General features: G+C 38.4%; 1 protein-coding gene across 1 annotated transcript in view; it reads right to left on the reverse strand.

Annotated features, from left to right (window-relative positions):
- EYS (EGF-like photoreceptor maintenance factor) overlaps positions 1-21,093 on the reverse strand; it is a 765,120-nt gene that overhangs the window by 191,696 nt on the left and 552,331 nt on the right. The window contains exon 32 of the mRNA XM_087882471.1: positions 19,789-19,901. Within this exon, the coding sequence (XP_087738597.1) occupies positions 19,789-19,901 (113 nt within the window). The remainder of the gene's footprint in view (positions 1-19,788; positions 19,902-21,093) is intronic.

Below are 21,093 nucleotides of genomic sequence, written 5' to 3' on the forward strand. Positions count from 1 at the left end.
TAATTCCAAAAAGGTACTTGGAGTTCCATGGGGCACAGACTATATCATGTGCCTACAATGCTTTAAAATAGATAGGCTTTAATCGGTTGCACTCAGATGCCATGGTTGTTATCCAAAGCCCCTAATAGTGGAAATGAATTTGGAAAATATGTAAAAACATGTTAAAATGTTAAAGTTACAAAATTTACTGAGATTTCTGGGCTGATTATCATTGTTGCAACAGTAAAATGAGATCAACTCCTTTTTATTGTCTTCAGTAAGAACAAAGTCGCCAGAGATGGAGATAGGGAGAAGGAATATTGTATGGATTTTTCTGGCATCCGCACAAATCACATCAATTTCACTCAACTTTTTTTTCCCCTGTAAACACAGGGATGATTCAGTTCTTATTATGCAGGCCTACTGATACAGTTCTTAAAAACTACATGTCCAATTCTTCCTGTTCGTGCTTTGAATTTAATACAGCAACCATTGACAACCTCAGTGTCTTTAGCATCTGCATTTTTAAACCAGCAAACGTTGTTATGCCTTTTTCATCTTTGTAAGTTTACTCTTTCCCCGCCCCCAAATTGTCTTAGATCATCATCCTATGCATACTTATCTGGCAATGAGCCCTACTGATCAAGCTGACATTTCATATACATAACTTTGGCAACTGAAGGAAAGTTTGTATGGAAATTTTAATTAAAGCTTATGGTGGGAATTTTTCTTTTCTTTTCCAGCCATTTGTGCCTGATCACTTTGCCAATCTGCAGAGAATAATCATTGTCAGAATCCTTCATCTGGCTAATGAGCCATACAAGTGTAAACCCCCCTCCCCCACAGGGCAAATATAGCTTACTTTATCATTCTTTTTGTCCTGTCTGCTATAGGACCATAATAATAATAATAAAATCCAAGCACTTTTTCACTGGATCAAAGCTTTACAATTCATTTGCTCCAAAGAATGTCTTATTGTGTTCATGGAACTGTAAGCTTACATGTCATTTTTTCACCAAGAGAGCAATCAGAACAATTTGTAACTTTTCACAGGGAAAGGAAAAGATAGAGACGGAAGGAAGCCACCATCAGAGACATCCTATAAACACCAGGTGGCCATTTTGTACCAAAATGTGGTCTTTGTATTGAAAGCAATTTGGCAAACTGGGAGTAGACAAACTCTGGTAAGCACAATTCTTTACCAGGCAAAGTATTTTTTAAGAGGGTAGAAGCTGAAGATTTGATGGATTTTTAGGAACAAAAATCACTGGAAGGACTGGAAGAAGAGAACGAAATTGGGGTTCCAAATTTATTTAGGGCTACAAAAATCCACATGACTATATGAGGGTAGCAAAGAGATACATGTGTCTCTAATCCTTGCTGGCATCTAATAATCACCAAGAATTGCCTATCCCAGAATAGTTAACCTTACATTTAATTGAAACCTGAGTGTGAGAACATAAAAGAATGTGGGGAGAGAGATATTTCTACACTATCCCAATAGCCAATTTTTACGTAGGGATTCCAGTTCCAGAACATGTTGTTCATTCCACATTTCAATATATTTGGCTGAATATGATAACCATTAATGACCAAAGCAATCTTTTTTTCCCCCCTAATTGTCAAGGAACAAGAAGTCTGAATGTGTACATTCTAGTGCTGGCCAACTGTGCTGAACAATGTCACTATTTATGAAAGAGAAACGGACTTGATTGATAGGGTGAAAATTGTGATGAAAAATGACTGGAAGCCTCTAGCAATAACAGAACATTTAGGTAAATTCTGATAAATGTAAAGGACTTTTAAAAGTTACCACAACCCGTGGAGGAGAATATATAATAAGTAAGAAGTTGCTTGCAGAGGTAGTCCTCAACTTACGACTAGAATTATGCCCCAATTTTCTATTGCTGAGCAAACTAATTGAGCTGTGGTGGCGCAAACCATTGAGCCATGGTGGTGCAGTGGTTAGAATGCAGTACTGCAGCCTTATTTGTTAGAGAAAAAATGATGATGTATATCGTTGGGATTAGCGCTTGGCAAAGAAATATTCCCTTAATTTTTTCTTCTTCTTTTGTTAGTTCTAATTCAGTTGAGTGAAAGAGAATTTCAGATTAATTGTTGCAGTTGGAACATGGTGTCCTTGCTCTTACTTAATACAAAAAAAAAAAAAAAAAAATCTGGTCAAAAGAAAGGGCCATGTTTTTCATTATTTAATGAAACAATAACAATCTACATTCAGATTGGTTCCTCACCTTGAAGTTCTAGCTAAGGATGGCATCATAGGAAGCACAGTGGTTAGAATGCAGTATTGCAGGCTAACACTGCCCACAGCCTGGAGTTCGATCCTGATTGGTTCAAGGTTGACTGAGCCTTCCATCCTTCTGAGGTCAGTAAAATGAGGACCCAGATTGTTGGGGGCAATATGCCGACTCTGTAAACCACTTAGAAAGGGCTGTAAAGCACTGTGAAGCGGTGTATAAGTCTAAATGCTATTGCTATTAACTGAGTTTTGCCCCATTTTACAAACCTTCTTGCCACAGTTGTTAAATGAATCACTGCAGTTGTTAAATTGGTAACATGATTGTTAAGTGAATCTGGCTTGCCTATAGACTATGTTTGTCAGAAGGTCACAAAAGGTGACCACATGATCCTGGGACACTGCCACTGTCATAAATGTGAGTCAGTTGCAAAGTGCCTGAATTTTGATCATGTGACCATGGGGATGCTGCAATGATTGTAAGTCTGAAGAAATCACTTTTTCAGTGCTGTTGTAACTTTGTACAGTCACTAAATGAATGATTGTAAATTGAGAACCACTGGCAATGTCAAGCCAAGCAGGTAAGTCCTGAATTACAAACTTTTCATAAAAGAAGGATATATTTCTCTGTTAACTCAGAGGAACTTTGAATAGGTCTCCAAGTGGTTATCATGTGGCTTCTGGGTGAAAAACATTCACCACATATTCAATATTAGAGTTCAACGATCAAAGACATTTCAGGCAGGACATGTGGGCCTCCCTTTCAAAATAGGCTGGAAAAGAACATAAAAAAAGAACAACAGCTTAAATCTCAGGTGGAAAACTGTAGCTGTTTAGAACTGAGGAAAAACTTCATAAATACTCCTCTGAGTAGCTGCAGATCTTTTCCTAACCATTGATAGTTCGTGTACACGAACGAATGGCTACAGATGGATGGCGTAGAGCAGGCGTATCAAACCTGCTTGCATTGCGGGCTGTATCATGCTATATCACAATATTTTTTGCCTTTGCGCAGCTGGGGTGGATGTGGCCTGGGTAGGCCATATCTGGCCCAGAGGCCACCAGTTTTACAGGCCTAGCATAGAGGATGGATAGGGAAAAAGGTAGAGAAGATGATTTTGCAGCTTCTCTTTATCTAGAAATGAATTTATTTGAAGGGAGATGGTGTTCAGCTGACTTCATATGTTGTTTCATTTTCTGGTTTCAAATATTATATTAAACCATAAACACAGTCTGCAAACAACAGTGGCTGGATTCATAGCATGCCAAAAATCAAATAAATTCCATTATTATTTATTTATTATTTATTAATTTTTTTCTGCCACTCATCTCCCCTGTAAGGTGACTCTGGGCGGCTTATGGTTTAACATGAAATACGAGCCAGCCATTCAGCACAGATTTGCTCTGCTTTTCTTATTGGATGATACAACAATTGCAATGCTAAGCATGTCTTCACCAATCAGTATACAGCAGACTTACCAACATATGGATCATGCACATATGAAAATGGATGGATTGGAACAGGGGTATCAAACTCAAGGCCCACGGGCTGGATTCAGCCTGCAGGGTATTTACATCTGGCTCGCGGGGCTGCCCTGGAAATAGCGAAGGACTGGCCCGCAGTGCCTCTGCCAGCAAAAACGGAGCTTGGAAGGGCTGCGCATGGCCCTTGCAAGCTCCATTTTCGCTGGCAAAATGGCAGCGTGGCAGCGAAAAATGGAGATCAGGAGCCAGTTTTCACTGGCAGAGCACTCGGACCACCACAGGCACCCCCGACATGACTGATGTCAAGTTGGCCACATACACCCTGGCCATGCCCATTCCATCCCCCTGAGGTCAAACACAACCCTGATGGTGCCCTCAGTGAAATTGAGTTGGACACCCCTGGATTAGAAGATAATATGTATTTATCTTCCCTGAATTAAATTTGCTATATCTAGTTGTATATTTTTGAGAATTCCAAATGGTCAATTTAGATCATACTAAGATGCAAATATATTTTGGGTTATTAGAAATGCCTTCTGGTCCTTTTCAGTGTAACTTTCTGAACTACTCTGATGCTGGTCAAAGGCTTTTATATTTTCCCGCTTTAACATAGGACTCACTTAAGACCGCAACATACCTGATAATGAAATAACTTTAATAATGAACCAAAAATGGAACATGTCTTTTTAAGATTACAATTAATTGAATTTGCTTAATTCCTGCAGCCTGTTTCATATCATTCCTTTTAAGGCAATCTGCCAACTGATCAATTGATGCTGCATTTAATATCTCTTGGCTTAGCTCTTCATCAAACACACTGCCACCCAAGATGAACCCTTTCCCCAGAGCACTGCTTGTATCTGCTCTTAAGAAAAGCAAAGGAATGATCAGCTGACATCATTTTACCTCCATTTTGGGCTCACTTGGTGATTTTGCCATGGATTGTTTTCCTTAAATATCCTCCCTCCCTCCCACCCTCCCTCAGTCTTTATACCTTCATTTTAAGATTGCTTAATATTTAATACAAAGTTTAATATTTCATCTTCTCCCTCACTATATTGTGAAGAACTATTTCCTTTTATATTAGCATTTTTATTTAGGCAATATACCAGCTGACCTTTGTATTCAATAGTAAGGAAGGGATTTCTGCATTGATGATTCACATAATACAGTCTCATTCTACCAACCCGAACTTCACAAATGAAGTAGGGAAAGAAAAACCACATGAGGTTCTTCTGGAGGATTCCTTAATATTCCCACAGAGCCAGGGCTTGATAAGGAGTCATTCATTTAAATTATGAATAGTTCAAGGGCAGCTTCCACTTCCCAGCCTGCAACAAGGGAGTAAATATATCTATGCATATGGTAAATAGGAATTGTATTGGAAGTACAGAATTGAATTGCCCAATCGGATTCCATGAAATGTAATTCTTTTTCAACAGTCACAAGGGTCTTCTGGGACAACGTATTATTTGCAAGGGGAAAGAATGCTTCATTTTATCTCCCCATTTCACATTTATTGAAATCAACTGAGAGGAATCTCGGGAGAAGTTATTCTCCTGAGGGCATGAGAATGAATGTGCCATAATGTGGCCTATGCATGCCATTAGATGCCATTACACCAAGAGGTGACTATCAAGAGCTGGGCTGCAAAAATCCAGCAGATAATTAATTAGCAGGAAATGCTAATTATTTCTCCTATTTAGAGGTCCTATGGAGTTTTGCAGCATATTTCAGTGTGCTTTCCCTCTTAAATTCATCCCCTTTTCAACCTTTTGTTGTCCTCTCTATGGCAACACTTCAGGCAAAAACTTGGCCATAGCTGGTGAAATATTCCCTGAGAAAATAGCCTAACAGTTCAAGTGATTTAAACAGCATAGGTTTGCTTAAACAAATCAGAGGAGTGCTGTGTCCACTGTATTTATTGCCTCTCTGCTTTCTAATAATAAACTCATAGCCCTTCATAATACTTAGATAATCATATGTACAAACAGATAAAAAAAAAGTTTGAATCCTATGCCTCTCGACAGGTTTGTAAAACCCGAAACAGAGGGAAGAAAATCAGAGGGATTTTATTCCTCCAAAAAAGCTTTATGTTAACATATTCAGGCTGCAGGGGGCAGTGGAATACTATATTTCTAAATTACAGCTGTATCCCACTTAGAAAACAAAATTTGAAGTATGGTGGATTACAGATATAGGGGGTGGGGGAGGGAATTGACCATTTACCTAATTTGAAAACAGCAATCTTGAGAAATTAAGAAAAAAAAAATGTTTGCATGCAAGGTGTTGGTAGTTTTCGCCTTTTATTTCAATAAGCATCATTTACTTATTTATCATGATAGAAGATCACAGAAATGTTGTGGACAGAAATGTTTTCTTAACTGTAGCAATGAAAATCCCCCAAAGGTCACTCTTTCTTTATCCTACTACATGACTCAGGCTGATCAAACAAGCCCTTCTCCAGCAAACAGTGAATTAGAAGACAAGTGTTCCCAAATGAACCCACCCTGTAGGCAAATGAAAGCCTTCAAAGAAAGCATCTTTGCATGTCTGCACTGTTTGTGGAGGAGAAGATTTGCTTCCTCTGAGGGATGGGAGGGAGGAGGATTAGCACTATTTGGCTCATACCATGTTTTCCCGAAAATAAGGCCCTGTATTATATTTTTTTTGAACCCCGAAATAAGTGCTTGGCCTTATTTTCGGGGATGTCTTATTTCCTTGGGGTGCATGGAGCAAGATGGGGCTTCTATTGCCGTCTTACCTGATTTCCAGCTCTGTCTCCCTAACCCTAACCAGAGGAAATGGCGGAGACTGGCTGTGCATGTGTTTAAATATTTTCGGGGAGGGCTTATTTTCAGGGAGGGCTTATTTTTTTGGGGAGGCTTATTTTAGCACATCCGCTCAAAATCTCGATTGGGCTTATTATCAGGGGATATCTTATTTTAGGTGAAACAAGGTAGTATTCTCTAAATTTCAAGATCGCCAAACAGTTTCAAACTGCTTGTGGGAAGAGGTGGAGACACTGGTGCTGTGGAAATGCTCCCTAGGCTCTTACCACATGTAGTAGAGGAAATGGATGGTCTCCCAATATGCTCACAGTTGCACACACAAAGGCACACACTTTCTAGTCTTCCTCTCCAAAATGAAAGAAACGATTGAAACAGGCTTGTTGAAAACCACAATGCTATCCATTTGATGAAATCCTGTATTTTTTAAAAAAATGCTAAGAGAAATCTAACTGATTTCAGTGAATCCATTCATGCGATTAAGTCATAGTAGATGGCAACGTACGGTTGACATTGGATGATCTTGGGAATGCTAGGTGAGTGCTTGGATTGGAGCTTACTAGACATTAGACCCTACTGAGAAGTTTGGGGGAAAAAAAACAATAAAGGAAACATCCCAAGGTGCTTTTTTCAAGACACAATTTCAAGACTTTCTGGTTTTTCTTCTGAGGATTTTTTGCTTCTCGTCCAAGAAGCTTCTTCATCTCTTGAGAAAAACCAGAAAGTCCAGCTGCCTCTTGAAAAAGCACCTTTGGGATAACCATGACCTGGATGACTGAGAATCTACATAGACAAATAAAGGCAACAGTGAAACATTTCTCTATAGTGGTCAGGAGAACTGCATGGAAGCTTCTATACAGCCATCAGAAAGATACTACTTTATAAGACCATGTTTTGACTCAAAGGTCTTACTACAACCCTATCTTACAATAATACAATACAATACAATACAATATTGTAATGTAATGTAATGTAATATATATAATATAATATATAAAGATCTTACTATAACTATAATTTAGAGTTTCTTCATTTGAAAGAATAATTTGATCTTGTCTTATTTCTCAAAGCAACGTTATCACCTACTCATAGCCTTTCAGTTCTTGCATTTCCTGGATCACGAACAATGGTGGTATTCAGCTGGTTCTATCCGGTTCTGGCGAACCGGTAGCAGTGGCTGCGGGAGCCTCTGCCCACCCGCCCAGACATCAGCACATCCCATTTTATATGTTCTGCGCCTGCGTGGGGCTCACGCATGAGAGCAAACCAAGCACGCATGCGCGCTCACATTTGCACATCGATAACGAAGGTAAGTGAATACCACCCCTGATCAGAAAGCAAGGAAACTGTGGAGTTTAAGCAAGACCTTGGGAAATTCTTCTTCTGTTGTCCTGTTCTAAAGGCATCTGGGACAAGAGGGCTTGTGGTATGAAGGAATGACCTAGCAGGTCCTTCTCTTTTGATTCCTGATCATATAACCCTCAGAAACTGCTAGAGCAACCAGGAGCAAGCTTAAAAAAGACATAAGGTTTTCTACAAAAATGGCTTTCTGATACAGAAATTCCATTTATAGTACCATTTAAACATTCTAGCCCTGAACAAGTATTTCTTAGGACAGCATTTATGTGGGAAGCTTGTCTAGAACTGGGGATCACAGAGAGTTAAAAGAAAAGATGAAAATAGAAATGAAGAGTGAATTCCATGCTTGGGATCACTAGAAAGGAAACTAAAAATAAAACTGCCCATATTGCAATGTCCTTATATAAATCTGTGCTGAGCCTTGTACTTTGTTCAGTTCTAATTACCACACCTCAATAAGATTGTGTAGAGCTGGGAAAGGTGAATAAAACAGAAACCAAATGATGAAGGATCTCTGACAATTTTTAGCTCGAAGTGAAGGTGATTAAGGGGAAGATATGATACTGCATGTTGTAAAAAAAGGTAGAGAAGTATTCTCTCATAATATTAGGGCTTGAGGTCATCCACTGAAATAATATATGGGGACATTTGGGATTAGGAAAAAGAAAAACCTCATTTCCCAATGTAAAATTAAACTGTGAATTCATTGCCATTAAATGTGGTAATAGCCAAAAATTTAGATGGTTTTAAAGCTGAAGCTGAAGAAGCTTCTTGGATAAGAAGTGAAACATCTTCAAAGAAAAACCAGAAAGTCCAGTTTCCTCTTAAAAAAGCACCTTTGGGACAACCATGACCTGGATGACTGAGAATCTGAATAGACATGGTTTTAAAAGACATCTGGATAAATTTTTGGAGGATTGAATATTTTTAGTGACTGAAACTTATTATCTGTATAATATTTCATCAGCCACAAGCAACATATCTTAGCTACGCCCTGCTAGGAAAAGATAGTGGACTCTATCATTTCTTTCTTCTTTTTTTAAAATTTTCTATTAAATACATTTCTTAGTGCTTAATAAATATTGTGTTGTCTGGGTATTTAATGTGCTTAACAATATGAATTTACATTCTTAATCTCCACCCCTTTTTTCCAACCATTGGTAAAATAGATTCCATGTTTGATAATGTTCTACATCTTCTTTCTGTTTAATTTTCAATGTCAAACTACCCATTTCTGCACAATCTAGTATCTTCCTGACTATCTATTCATCTCATGGTATAGCTTCATTTTTCCAGTATTGTGTGAATATAATCCTTGCTGCTGTTAAAACATGCACTATTAAGTACATACTTTTCTTATCATTTTTTTCTGATATTACATCTAATAAAATCTATCACCCTGTTTCTATACAAAATGTATGACTTCCCTGAAATGCATCTACTTCATCCAGGGCCAGATTAAGGCCAATTGGTGGCTTAAACACAACCCAACAATGATGCTCCTTGATGGAAGTGAAACTCTCATGCCATGAGAAGGAAACAAAAATGGCACCTGATGGCAACTTCAAACCAAACGTTTGAAGATTATTACCCAGAGTGCCAAAGAAAACATTTTTTAACAATATAGATTAGTGTCAAATATGACAAATAAGGGCAACGGCAGAACAATTGACTGAGGTCTCATGTAGCAGTGAAAACGTTAAGGGCATGATTGTTAGGAGAAACAAACTCTGTGGTGCCCCCCTCCTTCCCTTGGTGCCTTAAGCACATCCTTATTTTGTATAATGGTTAATACAAGGCTGATTTACAAGGCTCCCATTGTATGGGAGAGAATGTTTGCTTAGACAGACCATTTTTCTGTTCTAATAGACCAGGAGTGGGCAACTATGGCCCCTTCAGGACCTGTGAACTTCAAGAATTCTAGGAGTTGAAGTCCACAGGTCCTGAAGGGGCCATAGTTGTCCACCCCGTGGTAGATAATCTTTTTATAGCAGATCTTGCTGAAATAAACTTACATGTGGTTCCTAAAATTGGTCGCTTCCTATGAAATGGTCAAGCCTTGACATAGGAAAAGAATTACATTATTGTAAACTCTGGTTTATGTTTTCATCCAACCATTCCACTAGAAAAGGAGTAGAAAACCAACCAAATGGTAAACAATTCTCACTGATTTCATCAGAATGAAATCATTAGTTCAACAAGGAAGGAAGTCATGGTCTAGGACAGTGATGGCGAACCTTTTTGGCACTGAGTGCCAAAACTGGAATGCATGTGCATGTGTGTGCATGTGCATGTGCCGGTGCACCAGAAACCCTACGACCAGCTGGCCGGTGTGCATGCCTGTTTTATGGGCATTTTTGGCCATTTTTGGGCTGTTTTCAGGCCATTTTTCGGACTATTTTCAGGCCGGTTTTTCAGGCTGTTTTCAGGCATTTTGGCCCAAAAAACAGCCAGAAAATGACCCAAAACCCAGCCTGAAAACAGTCTAAAAACTGGCCCAAAAACCGACCTGAAAACAGCCTGTTTTTTTGCCGTTTTCAGGCTTGTGAAGACCAGCTGGCCGCATGCATGTTTGTGCCGGAAACCAGAAGAACAGCTGGCTCTGTGTGCCACCTCTGGCACGCGTGCCATAGGTTCGCCATCATGGGTATATATGGATACATCCATACTAATATATATTTAAAGCAATATACATTATGAAGGTATTATGCAAAAATACACAAATACAGTGTTTGCAGATTTAGATGCTTTCAGGGATTTAATAACAAAATGGTTTCTTGCTATAAAATCTATTTCAAATTGTGTTTATATGGATACATCTTATACGTATTGGTATTGATATGCAGCCAGATGATATTGTACAAATATACACAAATATAGTGTGTGGGTGCATTTGTATTTGCATAGATATTTGTATACATTTATATCCACAATTCAGGTTAAAGGTAAATTAACTTTTGAGGGCAATCGTTATGTTACTGCATCTGAAAGTTATAATACTACAGTTTATATGGGAATCATATTTAGGATTTATTAAGAAGAAAATACAAGATCGATATATGTATATTTAACCAAGCAATGTTTTAGCTGTCATTAATTATCCATAACCCAGATGCTTGTGTCCTTTGTATGCTTCTGAAATGATGAATATCACACACCGGTGGGGGAAAAGTACAAACCTTCAAAAGACAAATTCTTAGTTTTCCAGTTGTTCAGCATTCTTATCTATTTTCTTTAATGTGCACTGCTTCAGGGCAAAGTAGACTCGGATGATTACAGTGGCAACTCACGATCTTCATTGTGAGGCTTTTGCAGCAGGTAACATGGAGATCTTGGAAACCTGCAGTGAACTTCTTAATTATTTATGAGTGCATAACAAAACCATTTTAACAGGTTTTTACAGATTTGTGTAATTAGTTAGGGAATCACACTCCAGCCTTTAAATCACAGCAGCATCAGAAATAATGAAGAAGGAAAAGATTCAATCTTTTGTTTTTTTTTTCTTTAGCAGAATCTTTAGGGGAAAATATACTTTGTGTATTTGGCTGAATTACTTCATGGCCATGAATAGTTCTCCAGGAAAGTCACGTGTAATGAGACAAGTGGACATTTGGAATTTTAAGAAGAACGAAGGTTTGTTTAATTGATTCATTACATACTATCAAGTTTGTGCCAACTTTTAGTGACCACGCAGTTTATTCTCTATGATAAACTGTCCATAACTTGGTCATTCAGGCATAAGTGCATCTGGTGACACTTATTTCAATTTGTTCCCCAGCAATTAGTTTATTTAAAACAAAAATATACTATTCCCCTCTAATCTGAAATATTGGATGAACATAAACCACAAATACAATTTATAAAGAGCATTGAATTCAGGACAAAGGTTCAAAACTGGAGTGGGCTCTTTCCCCCCCTAAAATTTAATTGGAATTACACTCATCCGAGTCTACTTTGCCCTAAAGCAGTGCACATTAAAGAAAATAGATAAGAATGCTGAACAACTGGGATGTGTATGTGTATATACCATATTTTTCAGAGTATAAGACACACCTTTTTCCCCTCTAAAAGGGGGTGAAAATTTAGGTGCATCTTATACACCGAATGTAGCCCTGCCCACCCACTGGCCCCCACCCTTTGGCCTCTGCCTCCCAGCAGTTACCTCCTTGTAGCAAGTAGCAAGAAGAAACAGCTCCTTTCTGCTTCAGCACAGCCTAAGTAGCACAAGTTGATTGGATCGGCCTCCCGACTCTCAGCTGTTTTGGTCTCAGCTGTTTTGCGCAGACCTCCAAATCTGCTGGAGCAGATTTTTTTTCCCCTTGTGCTAATCAAGCTATGCTGAAAACGAAAATGAAAGTAAAGCAGGCTGTTGGCTGTTTGCTGCAATGAAGCAAAATTGCTGGGAGACAGAGTCAGAGTCAGATTTTTTTTTCTTGTTTTCCTCACCAAAAAAGGTGTGTGCGTCTTATAGTCCGGTACGTCTTATACTCTGAAAAATACGGTATATGTGTGTTTTGATCATTATTTGTTTTTACATGCACAAACATACCCATCTGGGATAGAGATGTGTGTGTGTGTGTGTGTGTGTGTGTGTGTGTGTGTGTAAAAACAAACAATGATTAAAACAATTTGGAAGGAATTAATAGTCTTACAAAAAGACATAAACATTTTAACATGTTATTTATTTATTTATTGGTTCGATTTATATGCCGCCCTTCTCTGGAGACTCAGGGCGGCTTACAATGTGTTAAGCAATAGCCTTCATACTTTTGTATATACCTGCTTAGTAGGGCTTTCGCCCCCTCCCCAAGTGGTGTTCTTTTTTATACAAAGTCAGCTTATTGCCCCCACAATCCGGGTCCTCATTTTACCTACCTCGGAAGGATGGAAGGCTGAGTCAACCTTGTATATTATGTATATGTACATAACTCTCTGGGAGTTTGACAGTTCTATGTAGGATCTTAGGTGTCCTACATCATACTCTTCTGGACAGAGAGCTCAGATGACATTCCTGGGAATGTATTGGAGCCACTCGCCCAGCTTGGTGGTAGAAGCACTTGGGGCTGTGACTCCTGGGATTCCAGGAACAAGATCAGAACTCTCGGTTCAGGGGAGTGCAATATTAAGAACAGCTAACACACACACAGACACACACAGGATTGAAGACTATGATTCCAAGTTTCTTATAACATTTACTGTTAGCTATGCCAAATTTCTTAAAGTCGTCGCTCATAGAGAAATCTTTTGACTGTGTTGCCTTTGACTAGGTCTATTTTTATAAGAAGTTATCCAAATTTGCAAATGTCTCCAAGAGCAGAGTAAAATGTCTCTATCGAGGTGAGCAAATGAATTTGAAAGAAAGGGAACTGATCCAATTGTTTCTAGACAGGGAGCTTTTCTGAATCTCTCTATATTCTGCTAAAGTTTTAAATTACAAATTGGAGCTGCTTCTTCTCTTCCCACTCCTTTTCCAAAATAGACTCCGCATCTTTCTCAGATACACGGCAGATAAGAGCAGTATGATCCTCTCCCTACCAGAAGGAGATTTTCCTATAAGGTTGGTTGGTAAATTTGGGTGAAAATACTATTGGATTCATTTACATCAAGGACAACTAATCAAAGGTTGTACATTTCTTCATGGAGATAGATCATATAATCTCATATAATGAGATTCTTTTTTAAAAGGCACAATAATACTGGAAAAAATAAAACTGACTGAGATTTGTCCATACACACTTGCCTGAACGTATCACTTGGACCTCCAGCACAAAGTTGTCTAGTTCATTTCATTTCTACAAAAAACTATCACACAACCAAGAATATACCACCTGTGGGTTATTAATAATTAAGGAGATGAAAATTGAAGTTATGCATTCTTTTTTGCCTAGCTACCCTTCTTATGGTGATTAGCTGCCAGAAAGATTAAAGCTTCCATTCCAAGAAAGCATGAAGAAAGGAGTCGGTGAATGGTTATGTGTTGCATATATACACAGACGTGCACAGACACACATGTACTGTAAATATATTAGTGTTGCACTCTTTAATCTGAAGCTTCTGTTGCTAGATGTACAATGTATTTTACTATTCAAATGATTTTACAAGCATACTTTATGAAAAAAGTCTGCAGGTTTAAATAAGTTACAATATTTCTAGATATTTAACAAACAAGATAAGATTATCCCTGCCACCTTTTCTAACATTATCCCTGCATTACTAATCATTCCAAACAAGTAGCACTTTCTATCTATAACATAAATATGGCAAAGTTAAATGCACTATTATTAGGTATTATTTAATTGTAAATTTAGAAGGCTGTTTCATCAATCCAATGCATATATATCTACAGTACATACCATAGTACATCTGAACCTATTTCTATACTAACATTCAAATACATTTCAACCTATATCTATGCCTTGCATTATCTAAAAGTAATGCCAAAAGGAAAAAAAAAACAATGAAGACAGAAGTAGAATATGTACAAAGGCAGAGAGAATATAACATGGAGCAGAAGGAACTACTAAGAGAGTAGTAGCTAAAACAAATATACAAAGAGATCAGCAAAACAAATACAGTGTAGTGCAACAGTTCTCAAGCATCAGAAGGTGAAAAGAGGCAAGATAATGTAATAACAAAGGGATGCTAAAGAAATAATGTGTGAAAAAAATGTTGCACAGATTCTTTCCTAAAAAAAAAAGTGATAGCATGCAATCTCTGTGAAGATCATCATGCCTTAGAAAAGAACTCTTCTAAGCTCCAAAATAAGGGTGGATAAAACATGCCAAAACAACCTTCCCTTAGTATGAAGGAACTATGAAGAAATGCTTTGTGGTTGAATATCAAGTTGCAGAATGGAGTGGTAGGTACAATGAGCAGCTATTCAGTTTGAAGTCTTCTTTGTGAAATGAAGAAGACCAGCCCTGGACTTTGTCTTCCGTCTTCAAGGTGATCCTCCCTTAAAATCCTGTCCATCAGAAAGAGCAATTGCCAGCTAATTTTTTCTTGGGGTTGGAGCAGGGGTCTCTGACCTTGGCAACTTTACCACTTGTGGACTTCAACTCCCTGGGTTGGAGTTTCAAGGAATATGAACATTAAGTGCCCCCTGCGACCTATTGAAAAAAAAAAAAACTACTGGAAGCAGATCTAACATTTGACTTAAGCATCCTTCTTGGTATAAGGAAGCCATAAAGGAGTTGCATTCGTTTCTCCAACCCTTCATGTGTTATGGCCTTTTTTCTAACATTGTTGTGCATGTTTAGTATTTGTAGTTTTTAAAACAAGTTGTTCATATGCATAATAAAGAGACGGCTTTGCCAAAAATGTGAAATAGATGCTGGTTTTTTTTAGTAGAACTGTTTTAAAGAATGAGAACAAACAGACTTCAAAAGGTTAATGAACTGCATATAGAGCTTATTTTTCTGAAGGCTCACTATATTCTGCACACACATCAGCTTGCCTTTTGGTATTTTGAAATCCAAACAGATCTAGTTATAGAAATAGCAGAAGATATTTGAGTAAATTCCAAACTGTTTAAATATTCATGAGTTTAAAATACACTCACAACCTGTACCTTAAAAACAAAACAAAAAAAGTCTCATGAACATAGGCATGTTTTGATTTTAACTAAAGTGGAAGAATAATTAGATAGCTGTGAATGGCTAGATCAAAAAAATATATAGACAACAGATATGAAAAGACAAGAAAGTTTGAATGAGGATTAGTGGGAATAGTTCTAAAGAATGGATGTTTCCTCTGAATGAAACAAAATCTCAGCATCCTTCCGCATTATGAGAAGGTTAGAAATATGAAAGAGAGTTTGAGTGAATTTCTGAGGCTCTAAAATTGTCTTGTCCCTTTTTTCACAGAGGCTGGTCAATTATCTTGACTATTTAACAGGCTCATGTTTAATGTAAAGATTTTCAGCTGTGAAAGGTGAAATCCTATTTAGAAATTGGCAATGAAAGATTTGTGTCTCTGTTTCATGTTCATTTAAGGAATAATAAGAATTGGGTGGCCAAGAAGGCCTTTGATCACCTCCATCTGATATACCAGTTTAATTTAATTTAATTAATTTAATTAATCATATTTCTATGCCACCCAACTCCCAAGTGACTCTGGGCGGCTTACAACAAAAATAATACAAACAATGAACATATTTTTTTTTAAAAAAAACATTATAAAAGCATTTTAAAAACATTAAAAACACATGCACACCATCCATGGCTAGATCTCACAAGATTGAACAGCGAGATCAACGGCCCCAGGCCTGCTGGAAGAGCCAGGTCTTCACCACTTTCCGGAAGGCCAATAGGGTGGGGGTAGTCCGGATCTCAGGAGGTAACTGGTTCCAGAGAGCTGGGGCAGCCACAGAGAAGGCCCTCCCCCACGGGCCCACCAGCCGGCATTGTTTAGCTGATGGGACCCAGTGGAGACCAACTCTGTGGGATCTTACCGGTTGCTGGGAGCTATGCGGTAGAAGGCGGTCTCGAAGATAGCCTGGCCCTGAGCCATGTAGGGCTTTAAAGGTAATAATCAACACCTTGAATTGTGCCCGCAGACCAATAGGGAGCCAGTGCAGCTCGCAGAGAATTGGTGTAATGTGGGTGCATCTAAGTGCACCCATGATAGCTCGCGCAGGTGCATTTCGGACCAACTGTAGTCTCCGAACACTCTTCAAGGGTAACCCCATATAGAGCGTGTTGCAATAATCTAACCGTGAGGTGACATGGGCATGAGTGACTGTGAGGAGAGCCTCCTGATCCAAGTAGGGTTGCAATTGGTGCACCAGGCGAACCTGTGCAAAGGTCCCCCTAGCCACAGCTGCTAGATGTTGCTCTAATCTTAGCTGTGAGTCTAGGAGGACACCCAAATTGCGAACCTGTTCTGAGGGGGACAATTTCTCTCCCCCCCCCCCAGAACCAGGGATGGACAATCGACATAGTCTTTAGGAGGCAATACCCACAGCCACTCGGTCTTGTCTGGGTTAAGTCTGAGCCTGTTGACTCCCATCCAGACCCTCACAGCCTCCAGGCATCGGCACATCACATCCACCGCTTCAGTTGCACCCTTTGCTGGATTGGGAGGCTGTTCAGAGAGTCACTCCTGCCCTAGTCATCTCGAGTCTTGACTACTGCAGAGTGTTCCACATGAGGCTACCTTTGAAAATCACTAGCAGGTCCAGAAAACAGCAGCATGGGCAGTGATGGGCATGCCTCAGTACACCTAGGAGATGCCTCTGCCTATGAACTGCACTGGGTCTGGGTGCGATTCAGGGAACTGATTATTACCTAATGTATATAGCTTTGGGCCAGATTACTTGAGGAATCACCTTTCACTCATGGTTTTGGTCCAGTTGGCATGTGTTTGTATATTGTGCTCAGAGTCCACCTGATTTTGGGCTGGTATTGGCTTTTGTGTTTTTATGAACTTCCCAGAATCAGTTGAATAGACAGTGTCAAAATTGCAAGGCAAAGCGAGGCAAGGCGTGGTGTGGCAAGGGGAGGGGAGGGCAGGGGAGGGCAGGGCAGGGCAATGGGAAAGAGAAAGAGAAAGAGAAAGAGAAAGGGAAAGGGAAAGGAAGGAAGGAAGGAAGGAAGGAAGGAAGGAAGGAAGGAAGGAAGGAAGGAAGGAAGGAAGGAAGGAAGGAAGGAAGGCTCAGACTACTAGCAGGCAAAAACCATGGAATATTGTTTTTGGAAAAATCTTTCCAATGAAGGTTCATTAGGTGAACCACAACATGCATGCAATGGTTAAAAGCAGAGAAACTTCTATTATTATATTCTTTAAAAAGCCCAGTCCTAAAAATCTATAGAAATCAATCAGAGGCACAATCAGAGGCAGAGGTGGGTTTGAAAGCCCGTTGCTACTGGTTCGCTCGTGGGCGCTCACTCACTTGTTCAACGCTTCTGCACATGGGTAGAAGCATCCGGGTAGGTAGACGGAGCCTCCCACCACCACCGCTACCAGTTCGCCTGATCCAGGGCGAACTAGTAGCAAGCCACCACTGATCAGAGGCTTGGAGAATGCAAATTACCTATCTATCTATCTATCTATCTATCTATCTATCTATCTATCTATCTATCTATCTATCTATTGTTAAATCTGAAAATACTATTGTAATTTCTCCAGTTATTTCTCCCGTTATGGCAGGCTAAATGTCATACATGGCTGCAAAAGCAAACAATAACATTTCACTTCAGTTCTATTTAAACCAAGAATTAATATCTTAATACAGGATTTTTGCTCGCATGGGTTTAAACCTACAGGACAGCAGTTAATGCTGAATCAGGCAAACCCAATTTCACTGGTGATAAAGCTGGCATCATAAAAAAGAAGCTAAAAGAATATAAAAGAATTGGCACTTCAGAAACAGTTTTAGAATTTCTATTAAACTAGTCAAGGTCTGCACATACTGTAATTTAAAAGACTTGTGTAGCACATTGGAGATTTCAAACAAATCTGTAGGGATTTTTTTAGTACTGTAAAGGCTTTATTTAACAACAATAATAATTGTACAATATAAAACATACCATAAAGTGTGAGAATGAAATTCCATTTCTGTTGCACAACAGTGAACAGAGAATGAAAGATGTGAAATATATTAAATTTACCTTCTTAAAATTATATGCTATAAATAATAACTTCTTTAAATGTTTGCCTATCTAAATTCATAGTCGACAAGACATCAAAACCAATTGCAAATGCACTGATTTTGATTCTGTTAAGAGTCTGAATTTATAAATATTTCTCTGTTCCTGCACAAAATAACATGAGCTGGAAGACTGAAGAAATATCATACAATGAGATGTCAGCCATATGGGAATAATGTTGGAATAATGTTGAGAGTGATAAAGTAATTCAGGTTTAAGATACCTGAAAAAAATGTTTTCTATGAATTTTATAGTTCATCATCAAATTTCAATACTGTCTTTGTTTTTCTGAATATGAGTCCCTGCCTGCCTACTTTACAAAATGATTATTGACAGATGCATTGTATAAAATTGACAATCTTCCTCAGTGTCTGTATAAGCACAGATTTTAAGCAGTGGAAACATCTCTCTCTATATAAGCCCTTGGCCCGTTTTATTTATTTCAACCAAGTCCCTCAGATCTAACCACTCTTAGTGTTCTAGCATCAAATGAAAGTAAGAAAAATAAATGCACAAAGCTGAACTAGTCACATGGCTTAGGCAAAATTGCAAATTCATAACGGAACTTTTAGAAAGATGTAGCTGCTGCTTTACAGAATCACTCTTAATATCTCAAACTTATTTTTTAATCAGATGAAATAAATAGATTTGAATAACTTCTATTAAAAGGGAATTCCAATGCCTTTCACCTCCTGCCATCCATGTTCACCAAGATAACCACTCCACTTTAAACGGGTAACACCACCTTCACTTTCCTTGAAATATATAATGAAAGTTTGACCAAATAACAAGCAGTGGTATCCTTCCTTCCTTCCTTCCTTCCTTCCTTCCTTCCTTCCTTCCTTCCTTCCTTCCTTCCTTCCTTCCTGCCTCCCTCCTTCCTTCCTTTCCTTCCTTCCTTGCTTCCCTCTTCTTTTGTAAACAAATGTTGAATTTTCTTGTTCCATTGGCCAGAAGCTCAAATATATAATTTATCAGATTTAATTGGCCAAGACTTTCTCTCTCTCTCTCTCTGCATCTCTATCTCTCTCTGTGTCTCTCTTTCTCTCATAAACACACATGAGACAGAGAGATAGAAGAGAGGCAGAGAGGCAGGGAGAGACAGAAAAACAGAGAGAGAGACAGAGAGACAGAGAAAGAGAGAGAGAGAGAGAGATTTTTTTGTATATGTACTTCAGACCCAAATAAAAACAAGACAAAGTTTCTGAAGCCTAGAGAATTGTAAAGGATCAGTTTCTTTTGATTGAAAAAGACATAGAAGTTGATTTACCTGCAGCTGTCAATATTGTTTTTATCCACAGCATTAGGAAAGGTGTAAGGTCCCAGGTTATTGATTTCTGTAACTTCTATACAGCCAGTAAAATTGTAGATGGATCCAGCTACCTAAAGGGAAAAAAAAAAAAGGAGGTAGATATTTCTTGGGGTTATGATTTGAAGTCAATCCAATGCTGAAGCCAATATGTTCCATCGCCTGGGGAATTAGACCTGATTCTTTAGTCTAAATTGCAATTACATTATAACATCATTTTGTAAAAATAAAGATTTTGCTAACGATCTCAGAAGTTAGCTTTCAGGATGACACACTAGTGCTCAGCATGTTTTATCTTTGGAAAGCAAAATAATGATCATTGGGGGCTATATTTAGATACACATTATTCCTTATGAAGGGTAGAATGTCAGCATTTACATCAATATAAATTACAACGGTAGTAAATGCACATTTTTAAAAATAATTTCTGTTGGAGGAATAGTTTAGGAAACGAAAGCCTAATTTCATCTGTTCAAGATAGCTTTTCACAGTTCTTGAGGCTACATTATATACCCAGTAATTTTGATACTTATGCCCTGTGGGCCTCTGTCTAGAATGGCAAAACCCCTCCTCCCAAAAACAACAACAAAACAACAACAACCCACCTAGCTTTGCTTTTCCCCTTTCTTCTCTTTAGCTCAGTAACTCTACATTGCAAATTTTGCTATATAACAAACTCTCATTGAAATTCCATACTTACGTAGATCATGCCCCAATAATATTAAAGTAAGCAAGGTTACATTAAAATCTGGTGCCTTACCAGAAATACCAACTTCAAAGAGAAATATAATTTGAAGTAGATGCTTAGTTTCAAAAATATTTTAGAATCTGGGGCATTTTTCTCAGAACTTCCCATCTTGGGTGTCCTCCAACTACATATGGAACTACAGTGGGAAACTCTCAATCTGGGAATTTTAGGACAGGTTGAGCTGGTCAAAGTTAAGCTACTCTAAAAGGAAGAAAGACCATTGCAATATTGTGAAGAAATGACACATCCATTCATTCATGCTTTATCTTGGTCTTCCATTCAATCCTGAATTTCATCAAAGCTGCTATTCACCTCCTTGAATACAATGAGTTCCTCGGTCATTTAACAAAATCACCAATGAATTAATTCCTGTTAGGTATGCACAAAACTTAGTGCTTCTATAAAACCCCATAAACCACATTAGATATTCAGATCAAAATTCAACACTTGACAAGTTATTGACCACCCTGTCATGTAAATATACCTGACTTGAAAGAATTATGACAGTTACCACCTGT

Source organism: Pantherophis guttatus, chromosome 1 (assembly GCF_059756535.1).
Source record: "Pantherophis guttatus breed Tessera chromosome 1, ASM5975653v1, whole genome shotgun sequence".
NCBI classification, from domain to species: Eukaryota; Metazoa; Chordata; class Lepidosauria; order Squamata; family Colubridae; genus Pantherophis; species Pantherophis guttatus.